The sequence below is a fragment of the Phaenicophaeus curvirostris genome, chromosome 2 (assembly GCF_032191515.1).
Source record: "Phaenicophaeus curvirostris isolate KB17595 chromosome 2, BPBGC_Pcur_1.0, whole genome shotgun sequence".
Lineage (NCBI taxonomy): Eukaryota > Metazoa > Chordata > Aves > Cuculiformes > Cuculidae > Phaenicophaeus > Phaenicophaeus curvirostris.
In genome coordinates, this window is record NC_091393.1 from 83,951,263 (window position 1) to 83,979,023 (window position 27,761).

At 37.2% G+C, this 27,761-nt stretch overlaps 1 protein-coding gene across 3 annotated transcripts in view; it reads left to right on the forward strand.

The window, feature by feature from the left end:
- DISP1 (dispatched RND transporter family member 1) overlaps positions 1–27,761 on the forward strand; it is a 104,123-nt gene that overhangs the window by 68,406 nt on the left and 7,956 nt on the right. For 2 of the 3 annotated variants that reach the window (XM_069852711.1, XM_069852712.1), the window contains exons 2-7: positions 1,746–2,279; positions 19,788–19,817; positions 23,619–23,742; positions 24,984–25,111; positions 25,528–25,625; positions 27,661–27,758. In XM_069852711.1, coding sequence (XP_069708812.1) covers positions 1,777–2,279; positions 19,788–19,817; positions 23,619–23,742; positions 24,984–25,111; positions 25,528–25,625; positions 27,661–27,758 — 981 coding nt within the window. In that variant the 5' untranslated portion in view covers positions 1,746–1,776. Of the gene's footprint in view, positions 1–1,745; positions 2,280–3,200; positions 3,347–19,787; positions 19,818–23,618; positions 23,743–24,983; positions 25,112–25,527; positions 25,626–27,660; positions 27,759–27,761 lie in introns of those variants that run through there. The other variant, XM_069852713.1, reaches the window with a different exon arrangement.

Genomic DNA, 27,761 nt, shown 5'->3' on the forward strand with positions numbered 1-27,761 from the left:
TAATGTATTTTTCAGGCTGAAATGAAGTTTAGTCAGGCACTTGAATTTACACTCTGTGCTCAATGGGCCTGACTTGACTGGGTCAGGGGAGGGGGTACCCGGCAGGAATGTGTGGAATTGGAGGCTGGAAAAAATATGCTTGTCAAGCAGCGTATTCTCCTGTTCTGAGTGGTTATCTAAATGAAAGTGACTTCCCAGGGCATATGGCTCTGCACATGATCTAGAACAAATAGCAGAGGATTAATTTTTGTTTCAGAAGTGAAGGATTTAGCTATGTCTCGGGGAGATGCTGCATGGGGGGGCTGTCAGGAGTAGCATTCCACTCAGCAAAGCACTTTCTGCTCAGAATTAGCATTCAAGTAATTAAATAGCTCAGCTGGCTGGGCAGGCTTAGCTCTCTGACAACTTAGCAAAGGTATTGGGGAAGAAAATGAGTTAGAAACTTCCTCGCTTATCTGTCTTAATCTGTTTGTTGTGTCTTTCTGCAAAGTTCAGTGTCTGTCAAGATTGCCTTGCAATTTGGACTTCTAATGTTGTCGACTAAATTCAGTATTAAAAAGGTAATATTAAGTTAGCCAAAGCAGTTGTAATTAACTGATTCTGTTTTTTAAGCAAGTGTTCATTTATTCTTCTGAATAGTACATGTTTAGTGTTCTTTCTTTCTCTTTCTTCTTTCTCCACCTTCCTCCCCCCACTCATGTAACTTGGAGAACAAATTCTTGTCTGACTGTGATGTTTGTTCTTTCATATTATTTATCAAAATAATCATCTCCAACTTTTTTTTATATCTTATTAAAACACAATTATTGTTAACATGAGGGGAAACTGGCTGTGGCGAATTACTCAAACAAATTTTTATTTTGAGCCAAGCTTCTCAGTCATCTTTCCAGTATTAACAGTTTTCACTTATTTACCTTTTGCTTGGAAAAGACAAGGCTTTAAAAGAAAATCTTTAATACTCTTTATTTACAGCGTAATACCTTTCTTAACTGCCTTTGGAATATGTGCCACTCAGAAGCATAAACCGCTTGATCAGCAGTAATTGAATCTTGGAATTATTTTTTTTAAAAACTTAGGAAAATGTGTGGTTGTATTCTACCTTTTTAGTACTCGGAACAGTTCGTTTTGAGCTTTTGCTAAAGACATAGGGTACCATTCAGCAATTTTGACAGTTGTCTGCTGAAATGGCTTGATTTATTTAAATAAGGCATTTAAGCAGGATTTCTTAAAAAAAAAAAAGAAACAAAAAAGCAAAACCCAAAGGTGCCTCTTTTTCAATGGCAGTTGGAGGTAGGAAAGGAGGTTACTGAAACCAGCACATTAATGATTATTTAACTATCTCTACTGTGTGGTCCTGTCTTCTGCTGGCTTTCAAAGCAAACAGGCATATTGCAGTGCAAGGTGTGTAGATGGTGACACAGTTTATACTAAAATCTATTTTCATAAATAGTGCCTATTACTTAGTCTTTTGCAAAACAGTCTTGTTCCCGTGCATCTTAACCATTTCTTGTTAGCTGTGACACAGAGACTGTCAAATGTCTATTCATTTGACTGAAGTTTTGGTTTAATTCCATGACATTTACGTAACTTCATTCTTAACTTTTGTTTGAACAAATGGAAGTCCTTCAAAACATTGTGGAAGATGAAGATTAGAGAGAAACTTTTTACCCATTTTAATCTAAAATTATTTCTGAGCATTTGAAAACACCACAGCTCTGTAAACTTTGCTTTATTTGTTTCTGCAGGAACATTGTATATCCATTGAGAACTTGGAGCATGGCTGTGAGCAACGTTAGCGACTCTGTGGTTCTGGGTAATGGCAGCATCTTGTCAAATGCTGGTCCAGGTATTGTTACAGCTAATGATGGAGACATAGCGGTCCAACAACTCACATCCAAGGAAACACCAAGAACAAAAACAAGTCCAAATAGCTGCCTGCAACTTAATGGTACAATCAAACCATCCTTTCTGCCTTTAGACAACCAAAGAACTCAGCAGATGTTGACGCAATGCTGCCACCCTTGTCCATACCATCATTCTTTAAGTAGCCATAATAGCAAGCAAGAATGTCATTCAGTGGTGGGCAGCTCAGCACCATCTCCTGTGACTTCATGCTGCATGCAGCCACATACTGAGTATTCACCTTCTCTTTGCCAAAAACACACCCCCATATACCAGCCTGCCCACTGTCTTCAGCCCTCCCCGTCCTTTTGCCTTCACCATCAGTGGCCTGACCATTTTCAGCATCAGCCTGTGCAGCAACATATAGCCAGGATAAGGTAAGCAGATTGCATTATTTGTTAGTTCTCAGTATGGGTAACATTTTCTGTAACTTTCATTTTCTTATAAAAGCAGAAGATCTGAATGGAATATGAACTAAATTACCAAATTTTTTTTTTCCCCAGAAGAACCCAAGTCAGGTAACTGGTTTTGCTGGACTGCACGAGTATTCCTGAAGTTAGTGAGTTCTTTCTGGGGGCAAAAGGGCTGGTTTTTCTTCTTCTTGAGGCTTGTTTTGGAAGCTTAATAACTCTTCTACAAGACACAGTGTACTCCTATACTGTGTGAAACAAACCAACACAGAGATAGCTAAGAAAACACTGAAAAAACTGATACGTCTGCATGGCCTAATCAACCTTTCTTCCAAAAGATGCACTGAAAAATACTTTGAACAATTCTGTTTGTAAGTGTATGGGGTGGCTTTTCTTTGTTAGGTTAGCTGGTTTAGTGAGTTGCCCCCATGCCTTTTCTGCACATATATCTGCTAAACTTCTCGGACTGAGAAATTTTGTGTTGTTCCAGGTTTTAATGCTTTATGTCCTCCACTTCATACAAATTTGCCTCTTTATATCCATTAGCTTTTGAGTTACAGTGATGATAGTCCCAGCTATAAGGAGCAACAATCACAAGGAAAATCTTCTACAGCCTGCTGGTCCTGGGCAACATCAGTGAGTCCAAGAGGCAATAATAAAGTACAAATCAGCTTTCTGCTGCCAATTTTTCCTTTTACAAATGGAAAAAAAAAATCTTAGTTGTTAGAACTGCTTGCAGTCAAACATGGTTTTACCACCCCATACTTCTTTAAATGTTAAGTAATGATGAAAACTTTTATTTAATTTTATATGCAAAGGTATGCAGGAGGTTGAGCCATAACAGCATTAGTCAGTCATAGTTGTTAAGCTGTCAATATAAGTGCACTAATTTCACTCTTTTTCTCCTTGTGCAGCAGGACTGTTAAACTTCACCTGTATTCTCTAGTCCTGAGGAAGAGAACAAATGTGATCCATAATCTGTGCTTCTGTTCTTAGTCTAGAAAAAAAGAACACTGGAAAGTTCTTCAGATAGGGTAAAATAATGTTTTCCGTAGCACTTAACAAATCTGAGAGCTTTGTTTGAACTGCTTTGATTGGGATCTCAAGCTGAGATGCTTTTTTTCATCTTGCACTTCCTCACCATGGTGTACATTTTTACATAAATTATAAATAATTGCATATGATAAACATTTGTCTTATTGTTATCAGTTAAAAAAGGATAGAATCTGACCTTTAAAGCACCTGTACTTACCAACTCACCTGTGTGCATTAGCATACCCTACATACTCCTGTAAGCGGTTACTGTTTTGCTTCTGGACTTCTTTGTAGCTACTGCAACTGAATTTTCTCAGCAGGAAGCTATGTGCGGTGTGCAAGTGTGCAAGTCAAGAGAGTCCATCTTCTGAAAGCCACCTAGCTTCTGGTTGCTGTTACATGTTCTTTTAGCTCTTAAACCTGCGGTAAATAGGACTTGGGTCCCATGCCATGTTGAGGAAGCTGGACTTCTTGTATGCATTTTAGCTCCTTAAACCGGCTGTGGCTGCACTAAAGGACAACACGTACATCTGACTATTGCTTGTGTTATTAGCATGGAACCAAAGACAACTTTTTTCTCTGAATGTTCTGCGTGTTTAAACATTATAGATAGTAAAAACAGGGAGCAACTGAATGCAGCCTTGCAACTGGATGGATACACACTCAGGAAAAAGCAAATGATCTCGTTGGTAGTTACTTTTGCAGTCCTGAAGAGAATGGGTGGTAAACGTATATTTATTTTCTACATGCTCAGCTAACTTTCTGTGCACAGAAAAAGTAACATGTAACTGTGTGATATTTTTATATGAGCTCTGTTCCACGCTCGTAATTTTATTATATTTTGAGCCTATAATACGCACAACAACTTCTTCTCCAGATATTTTTCCAACAACACTAATTGGAAATCATCCAGCTTTGTAAGATGTGCATGTTTTAACAGGGTTGTTTAAAATGCAAGATCTCATATGATACATTAATCAAATTCAGTGTGTAGTCAAACTAACTTTCATTTTGTTTCTTTCTGTTTTTAAAAATTGCATTCAACTGTTGTTACAGTTTTAAGTTTAAAGAGGGGAGAAACGTGATGAGATAGAGGGGGGTGAACACTCTGAAAGCTGTATCACTAATGCTTACAGCTCTGGGCAGGTAACCAATTGTTTCAGCATGACAGGTTTTGTCAGGTTTTGAAGCCCAAGGCTTAACATTTGTCAGTGACCTAATATTAAAGGAATGTGGCTCTGGTATATCATTGCAGATTAGAGTGCATAAAGAATACAACTTGAAATAATGCCACATTTGTCCTATCCTCTTGAAGTTGGCTGGATCTGGAATTTTGTTGTGTGTTCAACATTGAAGCTTAAACTAAGTTAAATGGAAATGTCTTCTATACACCATAACTTGAATGTCTAGGGAGCTGGTAAATTTCTTTTAGATTGGTGAAAAGGCTTGTAGCATAAAAGAAAATATGTTTAGGAGTTAGTGGTTTACAATGTGATGGTGTGGCAAAAAATTCTATTGTAAAAGTAGGTAAGATAGGTCATATGTCGGTCATAATGATTCTGATGATTTGTAGATATTTTTCTGAGGTTGGACCATCTTGAGGAAAGCTTTTTGTCTTATTTTGTGTACATAGTAAGATGTAATTAATTCAAACGTGTTCATACCTCTTTTTTGAGTGGACATAATATCTTGACCATACAAACACTCTCTGGGGAATTTCAGCTGTTGTCTCTATCAGAATGCAATTGTCCAGGGACTTAATTTGCTTTCTTACAAACTGTTTCTAAACTTACTTCTTTGGAGCGTGGTATGATTAGGTTTTCTTTTCAGGTACTATTGAAAGGGATTTTTTTTCCACTCCGCTCCTTTGGAGTGTTCATGTTGAAGTAACCAGTTTTGTCTGAATACACTTACATATCTCAAGAAATCTGTGGGGCTTAGTGCTGCCAGAAGGCAGCCCCTCCTTTGCTGCTATCTGCTTCAGTAACCTCCACCATGTAGACAGTAGAAATGAGGAACAACCACTGACTAAGCCTGTTGATCTGAAGAAGTGAAAACATGAAGGCTGATGCTTGACAACTGGAAGCGCTGAGTTAGGAGTCACTAGGAAAGAGTAGGACTATGCTGCCCAGCAGCATGTTTAGTGGGAGGAAAAGAGGATAAAATAAATAAATGAAGAGTTGCATATTTTAGCAGAACTAAACACCACATTAAAGAAATGTAAAACTGGAAAACTTCTAAAATGATTCCTGGTATTTTTCAAAATCTGTTATTTATATAGTAAGATATGCATGTCAGTAGGAGAAAAGGAGAAAGAATATGCAGAGATCATTCTGTAAGTTGTCTCTGGGTTGTCAAAAGCATGGGGGTAACAATGCTGTGCATGGCTGTTGTCTGTGCTATGGAATTGGGTTGCTTCTCTCAGACTTATATGTGAAGTTTTTAATGGGAAAACACCAGTTAAAAACTACCTATATCCTTGTTCACCTTCATGCCAGCCCTTTTGGTGATAGAATTTAGAAAACATAGATGTATGGACTTCGGGACAAAAGGTAGGGGAGAAGAGGCCAGGGAGCTGCAAAAAGAACTGAGATAGTACTGCTGATAAGGAAATTGCTGCAAACTGCTGGTGCATGTAGTGCTTGCAGTTCTGCATTACTGAACCATTAAATTCATACAAGTACTCTTTTCTTGGAATAGACCTGCTCTATATCACCTCCCATTATTTACATTTCAAGACTATGCTGCTAACACTTTTAGCTGAAGCAGATAAGGAAAGAGAACTTCTCTGAAAAACATCTAAGTTATGTCTGGTAAAAAGACAATAAGAGGACATGTGGGATGATCTCTCCATGATCCTGCAGTCATCTCAAGCTAGAACATGAAAATAAAACCAGTTTAAAGCTTCACAGAATTGTAAGTCTCGCTAAAAGTAAAGATTTTGGGATACATGTAAATGGTTCCTTGCTCCCACCAGCTTAGTCTGGAGATCTTAGCTCTCAAAGCTTAGTTAGTTTGAATTGCTGGATTTGAATTTTTCACTTGCGAGACCGATTCATATTCTAAGTGAGGCAAAAAACGTATTACTTCAGTCAGGAAACTGATAAAGTATTAGTATCTTCAGATTTACTGTATATCTTCAGTTAGTTTTAAGGTTGCTTTTGAACTCTTTTGGCTTTGGCTCTTTTTTATGTGATGGTTCCACAATTCTGAGATCTGCTGTATCTCAAGAGTTTTCTGTGCCACACACTGTTTAAACAGTATTGTAGATCTACTTCAGTACTTACACTTTATTAATACTTTAAAAAGGAGATCTATGAAAATGAAAAAGCTGTGAAGTGAGGATAGAACGTTATAGCTGCCTCTTACCCATTTTTTATTTTCCGTCTAGTTGCTTGGCATAAAAATCAGATCCAGAAAGAAATAAAAAGCTCTTGTTTTTTAGAAAAAGCAAGGGAATGTTTGCCAAATACCAATCTTAATAACAAGACTTTGTTATGAAACAGATCCCTGCATGGTTCCAGGAGGAGGAAAATTGCTATCTAGTACATTCTGCATGGCTTGTAGAGCTGATTATATGTATACATGTGTATAGAATATTTTCAAATATTCTCCTCTCAACAATGTTAACTGTTCATAACAACTCCTATATATATTTTTTAAACAAAGTATTTTCCACCTATATAAATATTTTCCTGTTTGAAAATTGTTAGCCTCTGCTGTATTTAGTGCGTTAAAGGATCCTTTTGTTTCTACTTTTTATGTGAAATATGCACTAATATCTTTTGTACAGTAACTATGATTATGCTGCATTATAGATTAATAAAAGGTACTTATTCTTTTCCCCTAGGAAGATTAAAAATAGGTATCTTTAAAAAAAGCCCTTGGAGTCACATTTTTTAAGGTTGTTTCTGAACCTTTTTATTAGCCTTCAGCCACTAAAAGGCAGAAGCTGTTGCCATCATTTCATTCAGTGTTCAAGATGTTGCAAATACCTTGACTTCTGCTGTAGATCAGGAGTTGCTGCATTTTGATAATTTGTATGGAGACAGTGTGTATTCTGGCACTATCCTCATTTAAGCCATTTTTTCCATGCTAAAATAAGAACTCTTTATCCAACAGTTTCCCTAAATGCAAAGGCTGGAGGCACATGGGAATCAGAAGCTAGATGCTCCCTTTCATGTTGCAGTGGCATACTTGGGGATTTTAATGTAGTTGAGGAAAGGAAAGGGAATGTGTAGCAGTTTCATGCATCTTTCTCAATCTGAACTGAAATGTGGGATTCTCTGTTGTGCACATGTGGAGGAAGAGCTCTCCCTGTGCCCAAACAGACAAACTGGTTCTTTTTCATTCTTGGAAACAAATTTTCATAGCATTCAATAATTTGAACTGTGTGCTCTCATTTTTGCTTGTTTTACGCATTTTTGCTTTTAGCCTTACATCATCCCTGAGTGTGATACCTTAAGAGCTTCATTATTGTGCATTGTCAGCAACGCAAAAAACATACTGCACTTTCCATTAGTCTTGCATCAAGCTGTAAGCAAAGAACTGTCATGCAGAGACAAGAATGCAAATAAAAAATACTGCCTATAATTGAGTGGCTGACTAAATTAAAAGTAACATGCCTAGAAAAATACTAAGTGCATTTAAAAAACCCCTCATTTATTAGGCAGTCCAGGGAATTTTCGCAGGCTTTTAATTGTACTAATTAAGCATTAATATTTGTCTAAACTTCAGGTTGCTTTGAAGCAAGCAGTTTTGTAACAGGAAAAAGGCACTTGGAAAATTCCTGATCTGGTCTGAGTGCAGCTTAGTATCAGCCTGGCTGTATTTTGACCTTTAGTCTCTAGCACTTACAGCTTCCAGGTTCTCTGTGTGCTTGAAAGTGTGCCCTGTATCCCTTGCCTTTCCTTGAACAACAGAAGAACTAGCATTTAACTGGCAATCTGCTGGGCCTTTGAATTTCAATCTTCAGAAGCCAATAATGTGAAGGAAGTGGTAGAAAACATGGGTCTTTCTTTTCTACTGAATTGACTGGAAAACCAGAATCAGCTGTATTCATTCTTGACAAGGACTAATTGGTGTGGTTTTGAGATGACTTTTAAAACTAAGCATTTATGTACATATATTTAGAAAAAAACACTTGGCAGAACAGCCAAGGCACCAGAAGTTTGTTGGAATGTTCAGACCGTATGTAGTTGTTGTCATGCACTTTAAATTAAAAGTAGATTGTGATAAGATTCAAATGTGAAACAAGAAAACAATAGAGTGAGAGTCTAAAGTAAACATAGCCAGTGACCTGATGATTTTCAGCCCTCTTAAAGAGGTGGGATTAGAAAGATTTGGGTATTGCTACTTCTTACAAGTTTTCAATTTTCCTTATGATGGGGAGAAAATGCAGAATGATGAATACTGTCTTTGTAAGTTGCCATAATTGTTTCTGTGTCTAGCTCCTTTCAAAATCACTTGTCCTTCCTCTCTGTTCTTCATGTTTCAATGTTGTTTTCATCTCCTTGTAAGTAATAATTGATGTGCATGCTTTTAAGTAGTCGATGGTGCTTGAACAGTAAAACAGAACAAAACCCCTGACACAATGCAGGAGAGTACACCTGAGAAAATTAGCATTAATTTTGCTACACTGAGATTGCTATGAGATTTCTGCACAGGGTATCTGATGAGTAAAGACATCTCTTAAATCCTTAACTATCAATGCAAAATAGGAATGAGATGGTACTCCATGAGATGGATCAGTACAGATAAAAGGTATACAGGTAGAAATCCTGATCATCTTTCAGAAAGCTTGGTCCCTCTATTTGGGAATAAGTTCAGTTTTCTTTTTTTTTTTTTTTAATGTAAAATCAGAAGTAGGTTAACGTACTAGACTAGAAAAGCATACATGTATCTCTTCTCCCACTTCTCCGGTATTTTCTGTCATGTTTATGGGATACCTTTCTGCAAAATTGTGTTACATTTCCAGTTTGTAGGATGTTTAGTTCATTCAGTCAAGTACATAAACTTTTGCTAACTTTTTCTGAACACTTTTGATTCTATTAAATCTGTTTTATACTCTGTTTAATCTCTTGTAGTGCTTTTGGGGGTTCTTAGCTACAATACTGAAAATCTTTAAATGTTCAGTACACATTCCCTTTTTTGCTTGCTTCTTACTGATTGAACAAACCAAATTTAATATCAGGAGGTACAGAAAGTGATGTCACATTATCTATGAGCAGTTTTTCATCTGTGTCAGAATAGGGAAAAGATCCTTACATCTCTTTCATTCACTTTGGTGTCATGGGATCGAGCTTTTCTTGTGTGTATGATATGATTTCTTGGGTCATATTAATATCCTCTCTGTCAGAGAAGTACAAGATATGGCCATGACCTTGTGTTGCTCTATTCAACTGGGAAGTGTAATAAAACCACCTTTGAAATAAAATATTTCTAAGGAAGGAACTTTCTGCTTGTAAAAATACTGAAAACTACTCTAGTCTTCATTTAAATCCCAGAACATATCTATTAATTTCACTGTAATTACCAAGAAAAGGAAAAAATCCTAATGGTTTTAGACTTGTGAAGGATTTTGAGATAATATTAGTCTGCTCCAAATTAGCTGTTGGCTTTCTTTCAAGTAATGATTCATAGTGGTATTTTACTAAGCTTTTTTATTGTCTTGAATAGTTCAGAACTTTTGTTTAACTTGCCAAGCAGTGCTATATGTGGTTCTGCCCTTAGTGCTTCAGAAGTTAAAGGAATATATACATATGTGTATATATATAGCTTCAGTTAAACCTTTTGAAGAATGTATTTTAAATTATGTATAAACTTTATTATTTAAAGCTGGGACAATCCAGTTTATCTATGTTTGGTGGCAGTTTTCTTACTGACAATTTGAAAACTGTGTTTAGAAGTGGCTATGCTCATTGGAAAAAAGTTTAGGAAAAGAATGCAAGAAGAGTATTTGTGGGGTGTATTATTACTCGGCTCCTGCATACACTGTCAGATTTTCCTGCAGAGAAGATGATTTACCTCCTGTGCAAGACATGTGAACCAAGTAGTCACTATTAAGTAAAAGAACCAGCTTTCCTAGTTGTTGGTAATATTAAGTCATTTGTTGAAGATGATAGAGGGAAGGTATTAGAAGTCAGTATTGCGAAAAAGAGTTTCTAAGGAACCTTAAACTGAAAACTTTGTAAGTAAATCCTGGGCGCTTATGTGTATACCATCCATATGGAGCAGTGAGGTAAAGGAAAGGAGGAAAGAAGTGACAAACCCCAAACTATGGAGATGTTTATAGGAGCATTTCAATTTCAAGTCACCTGTATAAGTTTATAGAAATTTTAATCTTAGCATATAATGAATCATACTGGGATAGAATGGAATAGACTGTTACAGCTGGAAGGGACATGAAATGATCATTTAGTCCAACTGCCTGACCTATTCAGGGCTCAATAAATTAAAGCATGTTATTAAGGGCATTGTCCAAATGCCTCTTAAACACTGACAGGTTCTGGGCACTGATCGCTTCTCTAGGTAGGAAGCCTGTTTCAGTGTTTGATGACTCTCTCAGTAAAGAAATGCTTCCAAATGTCGAGTCTAAACCTCCCCTGCTACAGCTTTGAACTGTTCCCACATGTCCGATCACTGGATACGAGGGAGAAGAAATCATCCACTTCCTCTCCTTAGGAAGCTGTATGCAGCAATGAGGCTACCCCTCAGCCTCCTTTTCTCCAGACCAGACAAGCGCAAAGTCCTCAGCCAGTCTTCATAGGACATACCCTCCAGCCCTGATACTAAACTTAGCAAAATAACTTCCAGACAAAAATACATATATGTAAGATATCAGTTTGATTGCATTGACCTTTTCCGACCTCTGTTGTCTCGATGGAAACATATTTTCCCATTTTATGCTGGCATGAGCCAGAAATTAATTATTGGGTGATGTCAAAACTACCTGTTTCTTTTTCAAAGTAGTTAAATAAAATTTTGTATTGATTTCTTAGCAGAAAGAAAGTGGACAAAACCTTGACTTATTTCAGTGTATAGGGTTTGCCACCAATGTTCAAGGAGTCTGTTTTTTCCCAGTTTGTATGCTGTAGGTCAGTAAAACATACATATTTATGCTAAATCTAAATCAGATAGAGTAAAAACCACTCAGGACAGTGATTTTCATAGAATCACAGGGTTGGAAAAGATCTCTTGGATCATGGAGTCCAGCCATTCCTATCTGCCACTGAACTGTGTCCCTGAGCACCTCCTCTACCGATCTTTTAAATACCTCCAGGGATGGTGACTCAACCACCTCCCTGGGCAGCCTCTGCCAGTGCCCTATTACCCTTTCTGTGAAAAACTTTTTACTGACATCCAGTCTGAACCTCCCCTGGTGCAGCTTGAGGCCATTCTCTCTTGTCCTATCACCTGTCACTTGAGAGAAGAAGCCAGCTCCCTGCTCTCCACAACCTCATTTCAGGTAGTTGTGGAGAGCAATGAGGTCTCCCCTCAGCCTCCTCTTCTCCAGGCTAAACAAGCCCAGATCCCTCAGCCACTCCTCGTAAGACTTGTTCTCCAGCCCCTCCACCAGCTTCGTTGCTCTTCTCTGGACTCGCTCCAGAGCCTCAACATCCTTCTTGTAGAGAGAGGCTCAAAACTGAACACAGTACTCGAGGAGCGGTCTCACCAGTGCTGAGTACAGAGGGAGAATAACCTCCCTGGACCAGCTGGTCATGCTATTTGTGATACAAGCCAAGATGCCATTGGCCTTCTTGGCCACCTGGGCACACTGCTGGCTCATGTTCAGTTGGCTGCCAACCAAAACCCCAGGTCCTTCTCCTCTGGGCAGCTTTCTAGCCACTCTTCTCCTAGTCTGTAGCTGTGCATGGGGTTGTTGTGCCCCAAATGCAGGACCCGGCATTTGGCCTTGTTAAACCTCACGCCATTGGTCTCAGCCCAGCGGTCCAGCCTGTTCAGATCCCTTTGCAGAGCCTCCCGACCCTCCAGCAGATCGACACTTCCACCCAGCTTAATGTCATCCACAAACTTGCACTCAATGCCTTCATCCAGGTCATTGATAAAGACATTGAACAGGGCTGGACCCAGCACTGAGCCCTGGGGACACCACTTGTAACTGGCCTCCAGCTGGAGTTAACTCCGTTTCCCACCACTCTCCGGGCCCGGCCATCCAACCAGTTTCCCACCCAGGAGAGTGTGCGCCTGTCCAGGCCAGAGGCTGACAGTTTCCTGAGGAGAATGTTGTGAGAAACTGTGTCAAAGGCTTTACTGAAGTCCAGGAAGACCACATCCATAGCCTTTCCCTCATCCAGTAAGCGGGTCACCTTGTCATAGAAGGCAGTCTGGTTAGTTTGGCAGTTTTATTTTATTATTTTATTATTGTTAACACCTTCCTTACAATTGCTTTCCTTGCAGAAAGGCAATGTTATTTACTCATACTTGCTTTGAACATAGAGCAGATCCTCAGTTGGAACTGAAGAGGTAGGTAAGAACACAAGAAGAGCAGACAGGAACCTTTATAAAGCTTGATATCTCAACTATAAAAATGTTGAATTGACGTCTATAACACAGTTGGGAAACAGCATATTGGTTTTTGATCTGTCTGATACAAAGACTTTCATTTTGCTTAATTTTATCCAAAAGAACAGTCTTATCAGAACGAATTTATTAGTATAAGGCTAAGGAAAGCTGCAACATTGAGTTTTCATGCTTTTTAATGGGATGAAATAGCAGTTAATTTCAGATCATCTCACCCTGATAATCTGGAGATAAAAATATAAAATTCTTTTGGATTGTTCCTAGATGTTTTTTGTGGGAGTGAACAAGAAAATTCTTCACATTTTTTTTGCTTTTAATAGAAACTTTAAAAAAGTAACTTTTCAGAAAACTGAATTTTCAGTCATCTTGACAACATCTTTCTGCTGTGGGTTGTCCTGCTCTTCCTCTCTAGATGTAGATAAGTAAAGCTAAGTGCAGGCAAATACAATAAATACTACATGTTTAAAAGACATTTAGAGAGAATTTGTGATGAGAATCAAGGAAAACTCCACACATTATAGCAAAAAATTAAATTTAGAGGCTTGTAAAAGGCTTTTTGGTAACTTAATCTGTTGGATAGATTGAATTTAGTGGTTCTTAAGATGATAAAGGACATAGGTGTTAGATATCACAGGGATATCTGCAGGGATTTGGTTTGTATTGTATGTTCTAATCAATGATGTACAATATGATGCATATCTCATCCTATCCTGCAGGATTTAACTTATCCTTGAGTGTAATAATGACAAAAAGCTATGTTTTATCATTTCTTGTGACCAATCTACCAACAAAGGGAATAGTTTCCCTCTGACAAAGTAAAGCATTGAGGTTAAACACATCATAATCCTTGGACAGAGGAGTCTTTACATTGTTTTTTGGTAGTTTTTTTCCAGTAAGTACAATCGTTTATTGTAACTTAACATTTTGGCTCAAGTGAATCTTTAAGTAAAAAGCAAGAGTGCAAAATTAGTTTTTCTGCTGTTGGGTTTCTAATATTTCTTTTGTTTTATCAGACACCTATGGTATACAAGGTGCTCCAAAAAGAAGATAGGGTTTGTGTCCTAAGAGTACACTACTTCACGAATATGCTATTTGTTTTTATGGACATGGTATTATTTGTATCAAGGGAAATAGTACATCCCTTTTATGAATACCTGCACGAGGAAAGTAGAATTAAGAATGTGCAGGACTGTCAGTGTTTGATCATGCTGCCAGAAACTGAAGGTCTTGCAGATCTACTGCAGTGTCTGCAGTTTTCATTTTCTCTGGATGCTCTTTTGCTAGAGTAGTTGTTATGATTGCTTCTGCTGCTGTGTTCTCTGCAGTAGTTAGTGATCACTTTAAATCCCTATAACAATTACTTTAGATAAATAACTAAATTATACATTTATTTTCAAGATTTTGTGCAGCTCAGCCCCAAAATGAAGGAGAACCAGCCACCTACCCAGTTAGTTTTCTCTAAGTTACTGCTTGGAAAATAGGGCTTTTCCTAGTCTGTCAGGTTTCTGACAGTGACCATTTGTGTGCTACAATTGCATCTGGGTTTGAGCCCTGAAATTTTATGGTTGACTATTACTCTTCATATTCAGACATTGCTGAGCATGGATCTCAGCTGGATTTGCTAAAGGATGGCATTTGTTAGCAGTCACTGCTTTTTCATCTGAGGCCAGTTCCTGCAATAAAGTAGGAAAAATGGTTGCAAAGACTCTGGATCTTCTTGCGATGCTTCTAGTCCGTTGAGCTGGGAGTTCAGAATAAACTGCTTCATGGCAGGCAGCAGTGTGAAGAAGAGCACTGCGTCCTCAATTAGTGCTGGTTGCAGCTAGGAGATGGTAACTTTCAGCCAGTGCTGAAATCTGGCTCAGCTGCAGCAAAGCGCTTGAATCTGCTAGATATTGCTGCTGGGATTATGGCTTTCTGCTTCCCTTAGCTGCTGTCTCCCAGGAGCAAAACGGAGGAAAAGCACCTATACTGACAATTTCAAATTTATCTGTGATGCTGTTAGTTGTTTCCCTGCACCTTAGGGTACAACAGTCCCAGGCAGTAGCTCAGTGCTGCCCCATGTCAGTAGTCCCACAGGCATTAATTGAAGTCTAACTGGTTTGTTATTCCTTCAAGGAAAAAAAGAGGAAAAGCCCTTCTACATCAGAGCTCCAGTCTCTACATCTGCACGCTGTGAAATAGAAAGTAATTGCATCTAAATGGCATGAAATAAATCAGAAACCAAATATTTAGCCAAGGCAATATCTGGAATTATATTAGTTGTTTAAAATGATTTAAGAAGGTTTTGTTTGGATAAGTTAGCACAAATGTATGCTTTGGAATATATTAATGCTTTTTAACTGAGTTAAAACAAAATAAAGTTACTAACAGTGTAGGCAGGAATGTTAGTGTTCAAAATCATGTTATCATCTTTCAACCTTAGGTTATTGATGGCCGCTTACACTTTTTTTTAAAAAACGCTGGTTGCTCCACAACAGGTAGAAAGTTCTCTTCAACATAGGCTTCAACACAGCCTGTCTTCCTAATTTTCTATTTAACAGCTACCTTCTGCAGGGTTTCTTGTACCCACTCAGGAAGCAGCCAGCATCAGTTCCTTGTGGTGCGAGGCAAAGGGGGTTACTTAAATGTATACCTTTCTCACAACTAAGATTTGTGAACGATGTCTGTAAAAGAACGTCTTGGACTATCTAGATACTTTTATTTAACTCTCACACTTGCATTTCAGGGGAATGCAAACATGAATTAGATTAATGAAACAAATACACTGCAAGAGCAGTAAACCATACATCGTTTTATTTTTAAGTTAAATTCATTTGGAATGGTCCCATGCTGAGGAACATACTCATGTAACATTGCCTTGTGTTCATAGCGTCCAGGTGAATTAAAGGTTATAGGATGAGATTTAGTAGTACTTATGATTTCCAAATGCTTGCTTTCCATTGTGTTTCTTGACATTAAGACCAACCTTCCCTGTCTGTTATGCCCACGCCCATCTGTTAACTATTGTGAGAAAACCCATTCAATGTTGTAACTGAAAGGAAGCTTTGTGTTCAGTGAGAACCTGAAGGCATGATGTGGCCAAGTGGCATGGTTTGTTCCTCTGCAGGAAGCAAGGGCACTAGTCATTGTCTTTCTAAGACTGAAAAATGTGTAAAATAAGAGTATATTTTTATACAAGTGAACTGCCCCTATTCAAGTTGGTAAGTGCACAGAGGCCCGGATGTTTTTCTGCTAAAAATATTGAAAATATTAGAAATGCTGTGACATTTAGGCTGGAGAGTTGCATGCTAGAGCTGTAGTAGCACAGAACAAAATGAAGCGCTGATCGCCTGATACTGTTGTTATTTCCTGCAGTAATGTTTTGGATATTATAGCAATAGTATTAAAATAGTATTAAAAACCCACCATTCCTCCTTTTCATCATGTTGCACAGAAGGATGTTGGTCAACCAAATGGTTGGACTCAATGATCCGGTGGGTCTTTTCCAACCTGGAGATTCTATGATTCTGTTATTCTATGATTTCATGTTGAGAAATGCCTGGAGTTTTAAACAATCTAGTTTTCCTTTCTTTAACTAGTTCCTAATTTGGTGATACTCCGTCTAAACTCACCATTAGGAAAGGACAGATTGAAGCAAAGCATCTATTGAGTAGAGGCTGAGACTCACAGTAAATGGTGGCCGTTTTGTTTAGGTTTTAACCTAAGCGCAATTATGGAATTTACCATTTCTTTCTCATGAAAACTGATGAGGATTTTTTTTTTAGTCTAGACTTTTTTTTTTTTTGGAGATTAGTGGCATTATTTAAACTGGCTAAGTGAAAGTATAATACTTCAAAAATTAGACACAGCAGTGTTAATTAAGTGGGAAAGATCTGATTTTGCCATGCATTTCTGCATTTTAGAGCATAACTAAAGAATTTTCTGGACATAGCTTTCAGGGATAATAATATAATAGAGTCATCACAACAGCTGCAAGGGATTGGTTACACTGCTGGTATTCACCCAAGTGTACACAGGTTTCTTTAATGCATGCTTTTTGAAACAAAACAGTTTGATAGCAGGTGTGACCTTTAACCCTCCCTAACTTTGAAGAACTTAATCATCATCATTTGTTCAGCACTGGATATATTTTGCAGGTGGAGGAAACAGAGGGAAATGTAGTTTGGTTTTGATGGGAAAGGGGGAGGATGAGAGGGGGTTGTGGTGGTATTTTTACCTCTTTTGTGCAAACCAAATTAGCCTCAGTTAATTTTTGTACGTTCTATCTAAACAAATTTTACAGTCTATTAAGAAAATCTATCTTGACATGTGGTTACAGAGACATAAATGAAAGATGGGAAGAGAGATTTAAAACATGCCCTTCTGCTCAGGTTTTGTGTGCAGATGGGTCAGGGAGAGCTGTGAAAAGAGCGAATATACAACACAGTACATTGAGAAGGGGCTTGCACCATCCGCAGAACAATATCGATTACACGGTGGTCCTTCCCAACAAATGTTTGTCTCACCAGCTTTTTGAGGACCTCAAGTGATTCTGTGGTGGTACAGTACCTCATTGTCCAAGCAAATAATTGTATTTGGGGGATTGCCTAATGATGTGGAGATGCCTCTATGGATGAACCAGCTAACCCTTCATAGAGTGATGGAGATTATAGTAATGATCATCTGAGGATATGGAAGGCAATTTTATCTGCCAGTGTAAACCTGAATTGTCATATAATTTTCATATAATTAGTATAAACCTCAACTACAGCAGCTTGTATTAGTTGTTGTCTTTGGATGGCTATTGGTTGTGCCAAGTAGTTGTATGATACTGTTGCTCATGGTGAGGTCCATTATGGCACAGACGAAAACGGAATTTGCTTTTACAAGTTACTGAATGTATGCGAAAATGCAAATCTTTACAAATAAAAGCCATGAATAACTATTTGAATCACCATATTAACACTCAATATGTGTGGATCTGTTTCTTTCTAACCAGTAAACCCAAGAGTGAGTGCTGAAATTACAAGCATAATTATCTTTTACCTGACTCTGTGGCTCTGTCCCCTTTTTTATACAGGCACGGAAGCCTGTGTTCACTTTGTGCTCTGTGTTGGTGCTGAATTAGTCCATGAAAGGGCTTGCTTTTTAATGATTTCTCTTCACACAGAGTCCTGTTACTGCTAACTTCTGATTCAGCTTTAGTGAGTTCTGTCTTCATACCTACGTTCTTCTTGTCCAGCCTAGCCTTGGTTGAGAAAAGTTGGGTTTGTGGTTGGGGCTGTAGATAAGACAGTGAGAAGTCCCCTGAGCCTGCCACAACTTCTCTCCAGCCTCCGGCAACCTACTGTTGCAAAATCACAGAATCACAGAATAACCAGGTTGGAAGAGACCCACCGGATCATTGAGTCCAACCATATCATTTCAGAACTGTGTTTATTTGGGTTTATGTATATTATGGCTGATGACCCTGTTGTTTTTGTGGTGTTACCAGAAGTTTTTGGCACTAGTTATGAAATTGGGTATGTTCAGTACCTCTGAATGTCAGCTTTGTGCATCTTGGATACAAATGGAAGGTTGGCCACATTTCATAACTTTAATGTTAATTTTTGTGGCTGGATTTAACAGAAAATTCTTGTCTGTACATTTCCTTAATGCTTGAGTTACTGCAAATGCAGACTGGTTATTCTGCTTCTCTCCTTTTCCTCTGATTCCTTATGAATGCAAAGAGCAATTTTTACTATTATGTACAACATACAGGCATGTCCAAGTTAGCAGCTCTACTGCTTTGTTGGGTTGGAGGATTTTCAGATAGCAGTGAATTACAGCTGATAGAAATTTGCTTTTATACAGTTCTTATTACTTTTAATAGTTAAGTCAAAATGGATTTATATTTCTTGAAGAAACAAATATTTTAGCTTTATATTTCTTGATGGAATGTTCCCTCATGGTTATATTTATGTGCTATATTGCTTAAGAGGGACATCATGGGCGAAGATGAAAAGTAAAAGAGGGCTTAGCATCAGTTTTTAACTTTGCCAGTTTAATTAGTTCTTCCGTACTCCCTACCATGGAAGGGGATAATAGGGATGGTCACATGCTATCATATTAGTCAGTAATGCTTTGACTGTGTCTGAAGTGGCCTGTTAATGCAAGAGCAGCTTGTTTGCACTTGATTATACTTTTTGTTTGGTGCAACAGAACGTGTTGTTTCTGAGACTCAGTTTTATATGAATTATTTCCCCTTTACCTTTACAGTTGCCCAGTTAGAAATAGATGCAGTCTAAGCAGTACTCTAACCTACTGTGGGCAAGGTTGCAGCTCTCTTGAGGCAATGATGCTAGAATGTTTTTCTTCCCCTGGACTAGAATTTCAGCCCAGTGTGTTGAACCTTATCCTTTGGAGGACAGCAAATATCATTCCTAAGCACTGAATTAAGATTTAAATTTTAGTGAAAATCTCCTGGGAGTCCAAAGTTTGAGCTGTGTATCTAGTGGTGTCAAAGCATAAAGAAAGTTCGTGAATTGCAATGTCAGAATGTGGTGTTTTGGTTGTCTATTCCCATCATATGCAAACTTTGTTATGGTTTGCAATGGTACTGAGTTGTTATCGTGTTAGTATATTTGGTCTCTTGTTGAAATCTGTAAGACCCTTAAATAGTTATCCCAAAAATCAGCTGCATGAAATTCCACTTTTGAAAACCCAGCTGCCTGTAGCTGTAATTATTCTTTGAATTACTTGTTTGCAAAGACTAAATTGAATATGATTATATGACATTTAAAATAATCCATATTCTAAAATATATGATGTTTATAACTTAGCTGTTTATCCATGTATGGGAAAAATTAAGCAAATTGGCACATGCATATGTTTTTCATATCTTTTTAATTACTATTTTTTTTTTCCTCTTTGCAGACCAGCCAGACCATTCAAGTTACCAAAAAGGTAATAATACTGTCACATGTGAGTTTTACAGTTTACAATCATAAAGGCAGTAGACAAGGTGATGATGAAACTGTTATTCCCCACACAATGCAAGAATAAGGAATGTTCAAGGAAAATAGTAAAAAATCAAAAGAAAGTATTTCTTTATCCACATTGGGTAGTGAATTTCTAAAACTGCCAGAGGAGCTTGTGGAAGCAGATAGCATCAGCAAGTTCAAACAACATTTAGAAGAACAGATCTACAATGGATCCCTAAGCAAACAATGAAACGAAGGGTCAGGGACAAGCTCTTTAACATCCCTAATCACGTATCTGTGAATCCTGAGGCAGCTGGAAGAGGATAGACCACAGATGATGGCCAAATTCTTTTGCTCCCCCTAGGTAGTCTTCCCATAAATGGCTTCTTTTGGAGAGGTTTTTGGTGACACTATACTGAGCCAGAATTTTAGAATCTCTGCAGTTTTCAGTGTTCCCTTTTTGCAAATATTTTATGGTATTTTTTCTACAGTCCATGCAGTTATCTTTGTGTGTATATACACTTTCTGCACAAGCATAAAAAGCCTGTGACCCGTTAACTTTTTGATTAAGGGTTATATTCTGAGAAGCAGCTAGGTTCCCTTGAGTAAAGAATAAACCTGTTTGCTAAATGTCTCTTATGTAAACCTGTTGTTAATATTAATTCGGCCACACAAATATCTCTTGCTCATAGCGACCTTTTCTGTATGAAAACTATGTATGGGATGTTTCTTTCTCTTTATATGAGACTGGGAAGTCATTTAACCTGAATATGTCTGCATATAGGTGCTGAACTAAGAGTTGTAAAACTATCCCTGTGTTACGCTATAGCTTAAAATAAGAAGGAAATGTGATGTACTATCTTTTGGGGCTTTTGTTTTGCTTTCTCCTTTTTAAGAAAGCATCTGAGTTCTTAGATCAGGTTAGGGCAAATTGCTTGAAACCAGTTATTATTAGTGTGAGATATCTATATATTTCATTTATTACTGTATCTCCTAAGCATCTTTAATTGCTTAAAACATGAAGCAGAAAAACCCATCAAAAAACTCATCAAAAAAACACATTCAGGTGTGTGAAAATCAGCAGAAGGATAGAAGTTAATGAAAAGTATGTGCATCATCATGGTGCAAGGCAGCTCACAGCAGTGTCACCATTCAAACAACTAGATTGAAAGTAGGGGGTGAAATGGCATAAAAAATGGTATTTCAGTCAGTGTCATAGTTATTGAGAATTCATCATTTAATGCTTGAGTAGTTTGGAGGGAAAATAGAAACAATAATGTGTCAGTGTAGCCATGCACCGGGCTTATTGAGTAACTGTAGTTCTAGTTAGGTATCAAAAAGCAGGATTTTAAAAAGTACTAAAGTGTGTGCTTGGCACCAAGGTGTGCTTTCTGAATGTGGGGGATACCATGACTGAGGAATTGGTTTAAATGCTTTCCTCTTGGACTTGGACTTCATCAAGCAAGGGGTCATTTATGCAGAATATAAGTCAGGGCCATGACGTTTCACAGAGAAAAGAACTAGTAACTGAACTAATTTTATGGCTTTTTAATGGGTGAAAAAAATGAAATTACTGCCATCTGTTGAGCCATTTATGGTGTGTGGGGATTGAGGTTGGCTGTAGGCAACTCGGTTGAAGCCAGAGCACTCAGGAGCACCAAATGATACTCAGACAAACTTTTGGATGTTCTAGCCCAGGTCTGCTTTATTTGTCTGAATTTCAGTATGTGATACAAGAAACAGGACGAATTTGCAGGTGTAGACAAACACTGTCTTCTGTGTGTGCCTTATTAACATGTTAAACAGTTCACCAAGGACATAGTTTCTTTTACAACTAGTGACTGAAGAATTTAACCAAATTAAGAGTTACACAGCTGCAAATGGAAGTGTAGAGGCAACATGTTAAAGTGGTAAATCTGGCACTAGTGATGAACAGGAAAATTTGTTATAGTTTTTATGACTTCTGAGCAAGTGTCTGTAGTAGCTGGTCAGCCTAGCGCTTGGTGTTTATGAAAGCATTTAGTCCTATAACTAGGGAAGTTCTATTAGGTCATTTACTTCACTTCTACTCTATACAATTGCTCATTTGGCAAGCTGCCCCTTTGTGATTCACTTTAATAAAAGCTTACACTTTAAATTGCTTTTCAAGCTTTTGCCAATTAACCTTTTGTGTAGAATGTAAGAATTATTCCACAGTTAAGTAATGGGAAATTGAGATACACCCAGTGCTTTGGACTTCATGCTCCATAAAGCTGTACTTGCATCCCTAGTCTATACCTATTTCCACATGGTATGGAAAGTCAGCAATAAGCTTACTCACTGCCATTGATTGTACAGTTAGAAAACTGTGAAGCTGTTTCTGGAGTGAGGAGCTGGGTGTTACCTCCCTTCTGAGCAATGGGACAGAAAATTTCTGTAGAGCTGATAACTGAATTGAGATTGGGTGATGAGTTGCTCTGAAACTGGAAAAGAACCGTAATTTTTTAAGACAGTAGAAATAAGTAAGAAGAGCACCCTGCTTTAAACTTCCATGTTACATTGCATGGAATTTGTGGAGGAAATAAGAGTATAGGTCTTCTCAATCAATACTTAGTGTATACAGAAATTATCAGTATAGAGTGATTCATAGCCTATAATTATTTTTCTAATGCATTTTAAACTTTGTTGGACTTTCTGTACTCTCTTTGCTTGCAAGATTAGACAGCGTTACCCCTGAAACATAAACTATACAAATTCAGGTCTTTACTGTAAGAAAAATTAAGAAATTAATGTTTCTGGATTGCATTTAATTTTCTGATACTGTTCTGACAATTTAACAAAAATAAAAATACTTTATAAAATCATGGAAAGTAGATTTGCATATAAGAATTCTTGTACTCTAAAAATTTACACTGAACTAGAGGTTTAAATCCAAGGATAAGTGGACTAGAGGACAAAGCACTTGATGCTGAGTACTTTTTGTATCATGCCACAGCTCCATTGCACCTTTGAATTTACTAGACATGTTATGGATCATTAGTATCTAGGGTTTTAGTATTTTTTTAGTGACTGTTTTAAATAGGGTGGAGATGTGTTGATTTGGACTGTACTTTAAAATTGACTTTTTCCTTTCTTTGGTATTTTCCTTAAAATCTTAAACTTTCAAAGAAGAAACTGTGATGTTTTCTATCATTAATTTTTTAAACAAAGTGTCTATTCTGTAGTGGTCCTCTACCATAGATAAAATCCATGCCAAAAGTCTAGTATAAAGTTAAGGAAAAAATATTTATATTTTAAAAAGTGTGTTTAATCTTAAGCAATGGTTTTCATGTCACATATGGGTTTTTTTCAGGTTTTATCTAAAAGCTTATAATGTAAGTTATTGCTATGGCATTTTAAAATCCTGAACATGTACCAAACAAGAGAAATATCTATTTCAGTAGCCCATAGTTAATCACCTCTGTGGCATCACAAATTCTGAGGTATAGCCTGCAGTTTTTGTCAGAATCCTGGGGGGAAACAATAATACTCTGATCTGAAAACCTTTCTGTATAAGAATAGGAAGTTTCAGTAGGTAGATTTGATAGAAAGTGGTTTGGGGATTTTTTGTTTTCTTACTTTGAAAAAAAAAGTATACAAATAAACTGTTTCCAAATTATTTCCATCCAGTGTAGTAGCTAGCTTAATTTCCTGAAACAAAACAAATTTAAAAGTATTTCAACATGGTTCTTCAAAGAAGTATAGATTAATTTTGTGTATAACTTTTATTTCTGGACCATCTTTTTCCCTGCCTCTCTTCATGTAGCTATGCTGCGCTGATAGCCGACTGGCCTGTGGTGGTCCTGGGCATGTGTACTGTATTAATAGTGGTGTGTGCACTGGTTGGAATATTAGTTCCAGATCTTCCAGATTTCTCCGATCCATTGCTGGTAGGTAAACATTAATCAATTGTACTATCAAATGAGTAATTTGATTTGGTATTTTTTCAGTGATACCAGTAAACAGTAGATACAAGTACAGCGATTGATATGTTCCTTTTAAACTGAGGTTAGCCCAGAGGAAAAAACTGACTCATAATGTGCCTAAAAAGGTTCCCTGTATTATGAATCTTTTTGGAATGAATTTCCAGAGAGATTCTGTAGGTAGTAAGCTTGCAGAAGCAAGTTCTATCTAATGAATCCATGAAATAAATGAGATGGTAATGAGCCTTGCAATTCCTCTAATGAAAAATAAATAATTACATCTTGACATTGGAGCAGCTACTGGTGATACAAAGATGCAGTTGCCATCAGAGTGATATCCACTGATTTAAATTCCTTTTACATTTTGCTATTGAAGGCTCTTATGTGCTTCAACAGAACTGTTGTACATTGAGTAATGTAAATTCATCCCAGTTTTAGATGTAGAGCACAGTACAACACAGACCGTATATTCTAATTCATGTTTTAAGGAGTGAGGGCAAGAACCTGTTAAAGGAGAGCGGATTCTAAGTGCCTTTTGGGAATGAAATGATATCCATATTGAAGGACTGAAAGTAACTTTTATTTGGCTTCTATTAGATACTGCACTCATTTCTTACTTCTTATGAGCTATCTTACCAATGAGTAGCTTTCAGAACTTTTATTGAAAATATTATATTTATTTATTATCCTCCAATAAAAAGATACTGTTCCTATAGGTTGTTGTTATTTATATTATAGTAGCGTATATCTCTACATATCCATCTGTAATCGCTGTTTCCTGAAAACAAACAGGTTATTAAAAATGTTTCAAAGTCACTTTAAAAATTCTTTAAAGATTCGCCTTATTCTTGATATACTTGAGAGTTTTAAATCATATTTAATCAGTAAAGAGTGATAATTGAGATACAGAAAAGGACTTTGTAGAACACCTTTGCTCTGAAAACTAAGTGTTGAATGTTTGATAGACTAAATCATCATTTCTTGGGGAGAGAAGCAGTACGTGCAAGAATGCTTAATCCCTTGTCACTCTCTACAGTTGGTCATTATTTTGTCTGACCTGTCATAAAGCATTTTACCATTAGAAGTAGATGCCTGGAGAAACTATGCTTCATAATTAAAACTATCCATCACTTTGATCATGTTTCCACTTTCCTGTTTGAGCTGAAGAATGAAAAGTATTATTGGAATTCTGTAATGCTCTGTCTTAGGGTTTTGAACCAAGAGGGACGGCCATAGGACAGAGATTGGTCACTTGGAACAATATGGTGAAAAATACAGGCTACAAAGCCATGCTTGCAAACTATCCTTTTAAATATGCAGATGAGCAAGCTAAAAGGTATGTATTAAAACTGCATTTTATTTTATTTGGGGGGTTTTGTGCGTACGTGGCATTTGCTCCAAAACTCTCTGGACTTAATGTATCCTGCCACTGATTTCATATAAATATTGAATCTAGTCTACAATTCTTAAGGCCTGTCTTACAGAAGTAGGTATTTTCCATCAGAAGCTTCTGGAAACGATATATCACATTAGTTATCTCTTAAGACGGTAGATATTTTCAGTACTGGTTTCAATGTAGTTTCCTTTGAAGTCCGTAAAACCAAAAAATTTAACGAATATTTCAGTTTTTGAATACCAAAGTCATATAAGTAGAAGTGGATCTTTTTCATATGTAAGATGTGTGACTTGTTTGGATGCTACTCTTAAGACTCTCTTTGCTAAGGTGAGATATAACTGTTTATTCTGTTTTAGTCATCGAGATGACAGATGGTCAGATGATCACTATGAAAGAGAGAAGAGGCAAGCAGACTGGAACTTCCACAAGGATACCTTTTTCTGTGATATTCCAAGTAAGTGGAGAAATGATGTAAGGAAGGTTAAAAAATTCCGCCAGTTGAGTGATTTCTTCTGTGTGCCTTACTAGGAAAATATTTTTTTGCTTAGTATATTCATGGTAAGCACCTTCTTTCTGTATGCAGAAGCTTTTGAAGAAATTGGACTAAAAAGTTATGTTCTATTGGTTCTTCCTAGGAAGTAACTGTATTTACTGAAAATTGCTTTGTTTAAGTGGTTCTGCTTCCTGTGAATTTTTTTATTATTTATTGGTAATGCTGATCATTTTAAGAGCAGCATTTTGTGTATGACTACAGATATAGTGCTTAATCCACACTAGGGAGGGAATTGTGTTTTATCTGTGCCAGTAACTCTAAAAAACCTAAATCAAAATTCTTTTCTGATGTATGTCCTAAAAGACATCCACAGGTCATATTTTGTACAGAATTTAGGGGTTTAGGGAAAATAAAAGCACCAGAAAAAATTGCACACATTCACAAACCCCGACAAAACATCAATCTCAAAGAAATAAAAACCACCTGCCCCCATACCATGAGGTACTGAAGCTGTCTAAGTTAAACTAGAGAACAAAAAGACAAAGAAGTCTTTATTGACTTTTTATGAGGCATACTGCAGAACTTGGATAAGTTCTGTTCTGGCACAGAGCGCACGTTAGCAAATGCAGATCTTGCCTTTATTCATATAATGACCTGGGCTCTTTTGCAGCTGCTTCAATATGTGAGGACTGATAACAGCACAAAAACATAGTTGTGAAATCATTTGGACTGAGAACACAATGACCAGTGAAAAATGGAGTGAAAAACAGATTTATGATTATTTATTTTTTTAAATTATGGTATAGTCTTAATCTCAGTGAGAAGGTGTGAGCAAGGTTGGTCATCATTTCTGCTCCTGTGAGCAGAACCAAATTAGGCTGAGCAGATCTTACATAGAGAAGAAATGCACTCCAAACTCTACTGAGCATTAACTGCATATTGAAGCAGAATTAACTCGTCATGTCCTGCCTGCTCTTTCTGCATAGTCTTACTCTCATTCTTTCCACTACTGTTTCTGCGTAGTCTCAGTTGTGGTGGTCATGAAGGAATTGTGTCTATGGAAACGTTTGCCAGTCCGTTATGTAAAGAAAACATTTGGTTTCCTCTTGACCCATTTTCGTAATTCCTGGTATCTTTGTCTGCTCCCAGATGCACTGATTTCAGTTTCATTGATCCTAAAGCATGGTCAGAGATCATAAAGCCCTACCCCTGAGTCTTTCCACTAAAGTCTTGTGAAAGGCAAAAATTCTGTACATTTACAGCACTGGGAAAGAATAAGCTTTTTGCATTTTGGAATATTATAATTAGCATGATAATGTTTCTTAACCCAAAGTGCCATATTGTGTTACACTCTACTGTATATTTGTGTTTGTATATCCATTTCTCCTGTTAGCTATGCGTAAAGATCTCACTGCCACTAGGCAATTATTTCCTTTCCTAAAAGCTGTCTTCTAATAAATATGATTTAATTTGCAATTTAAGCTGTATGTGTCTAAACTACACGTGTGTAGGATTCTTAAAAATGGCCTCAAGGGTATCACAACAATTTCCACTGCAGTCATTTGCTTTTAAAGCAAAAACATTCTTGTAGAAACAGCTTTATAATTATTATTTATATTCTCAAATGACTTACTAAATCAGCCTTTGATTGCTGACTGCGTACTACCGTTAGGCTGTGCCAAGAATTTCATAGTTTGCTGATTAGATCTTTTGATTTTTGTTTGTCATGTTTCAGAAGTTTGCTTGAATAGAAGTCTGTAGAGCTTGTAAGTGGTGTATAATATTGAAGATGCCGTATTTACTGTAAATACTTTAAGGAAACTGGAACTTTCATGTGGACTGGGTCTTACAGATATATACTTCACCTTGAAATGGAGGTGGAATTCCCACAAACTGACAAAGATTTTACCTGTGTCATTTGAATGGTGGGATTTTGCCTTAGTCTTTGATAGCAGACACACCCAAATAAGCTATAAAACCCCTTCTGTAATTTCAGGTGATCGCTATTCACGAGTGGTGTTTACATCAACAGAAGGAGAGAATTTATGGAATTTGAATGCAATTAAGTCAATGTGCAATGTAGATAACTTCAGGGTA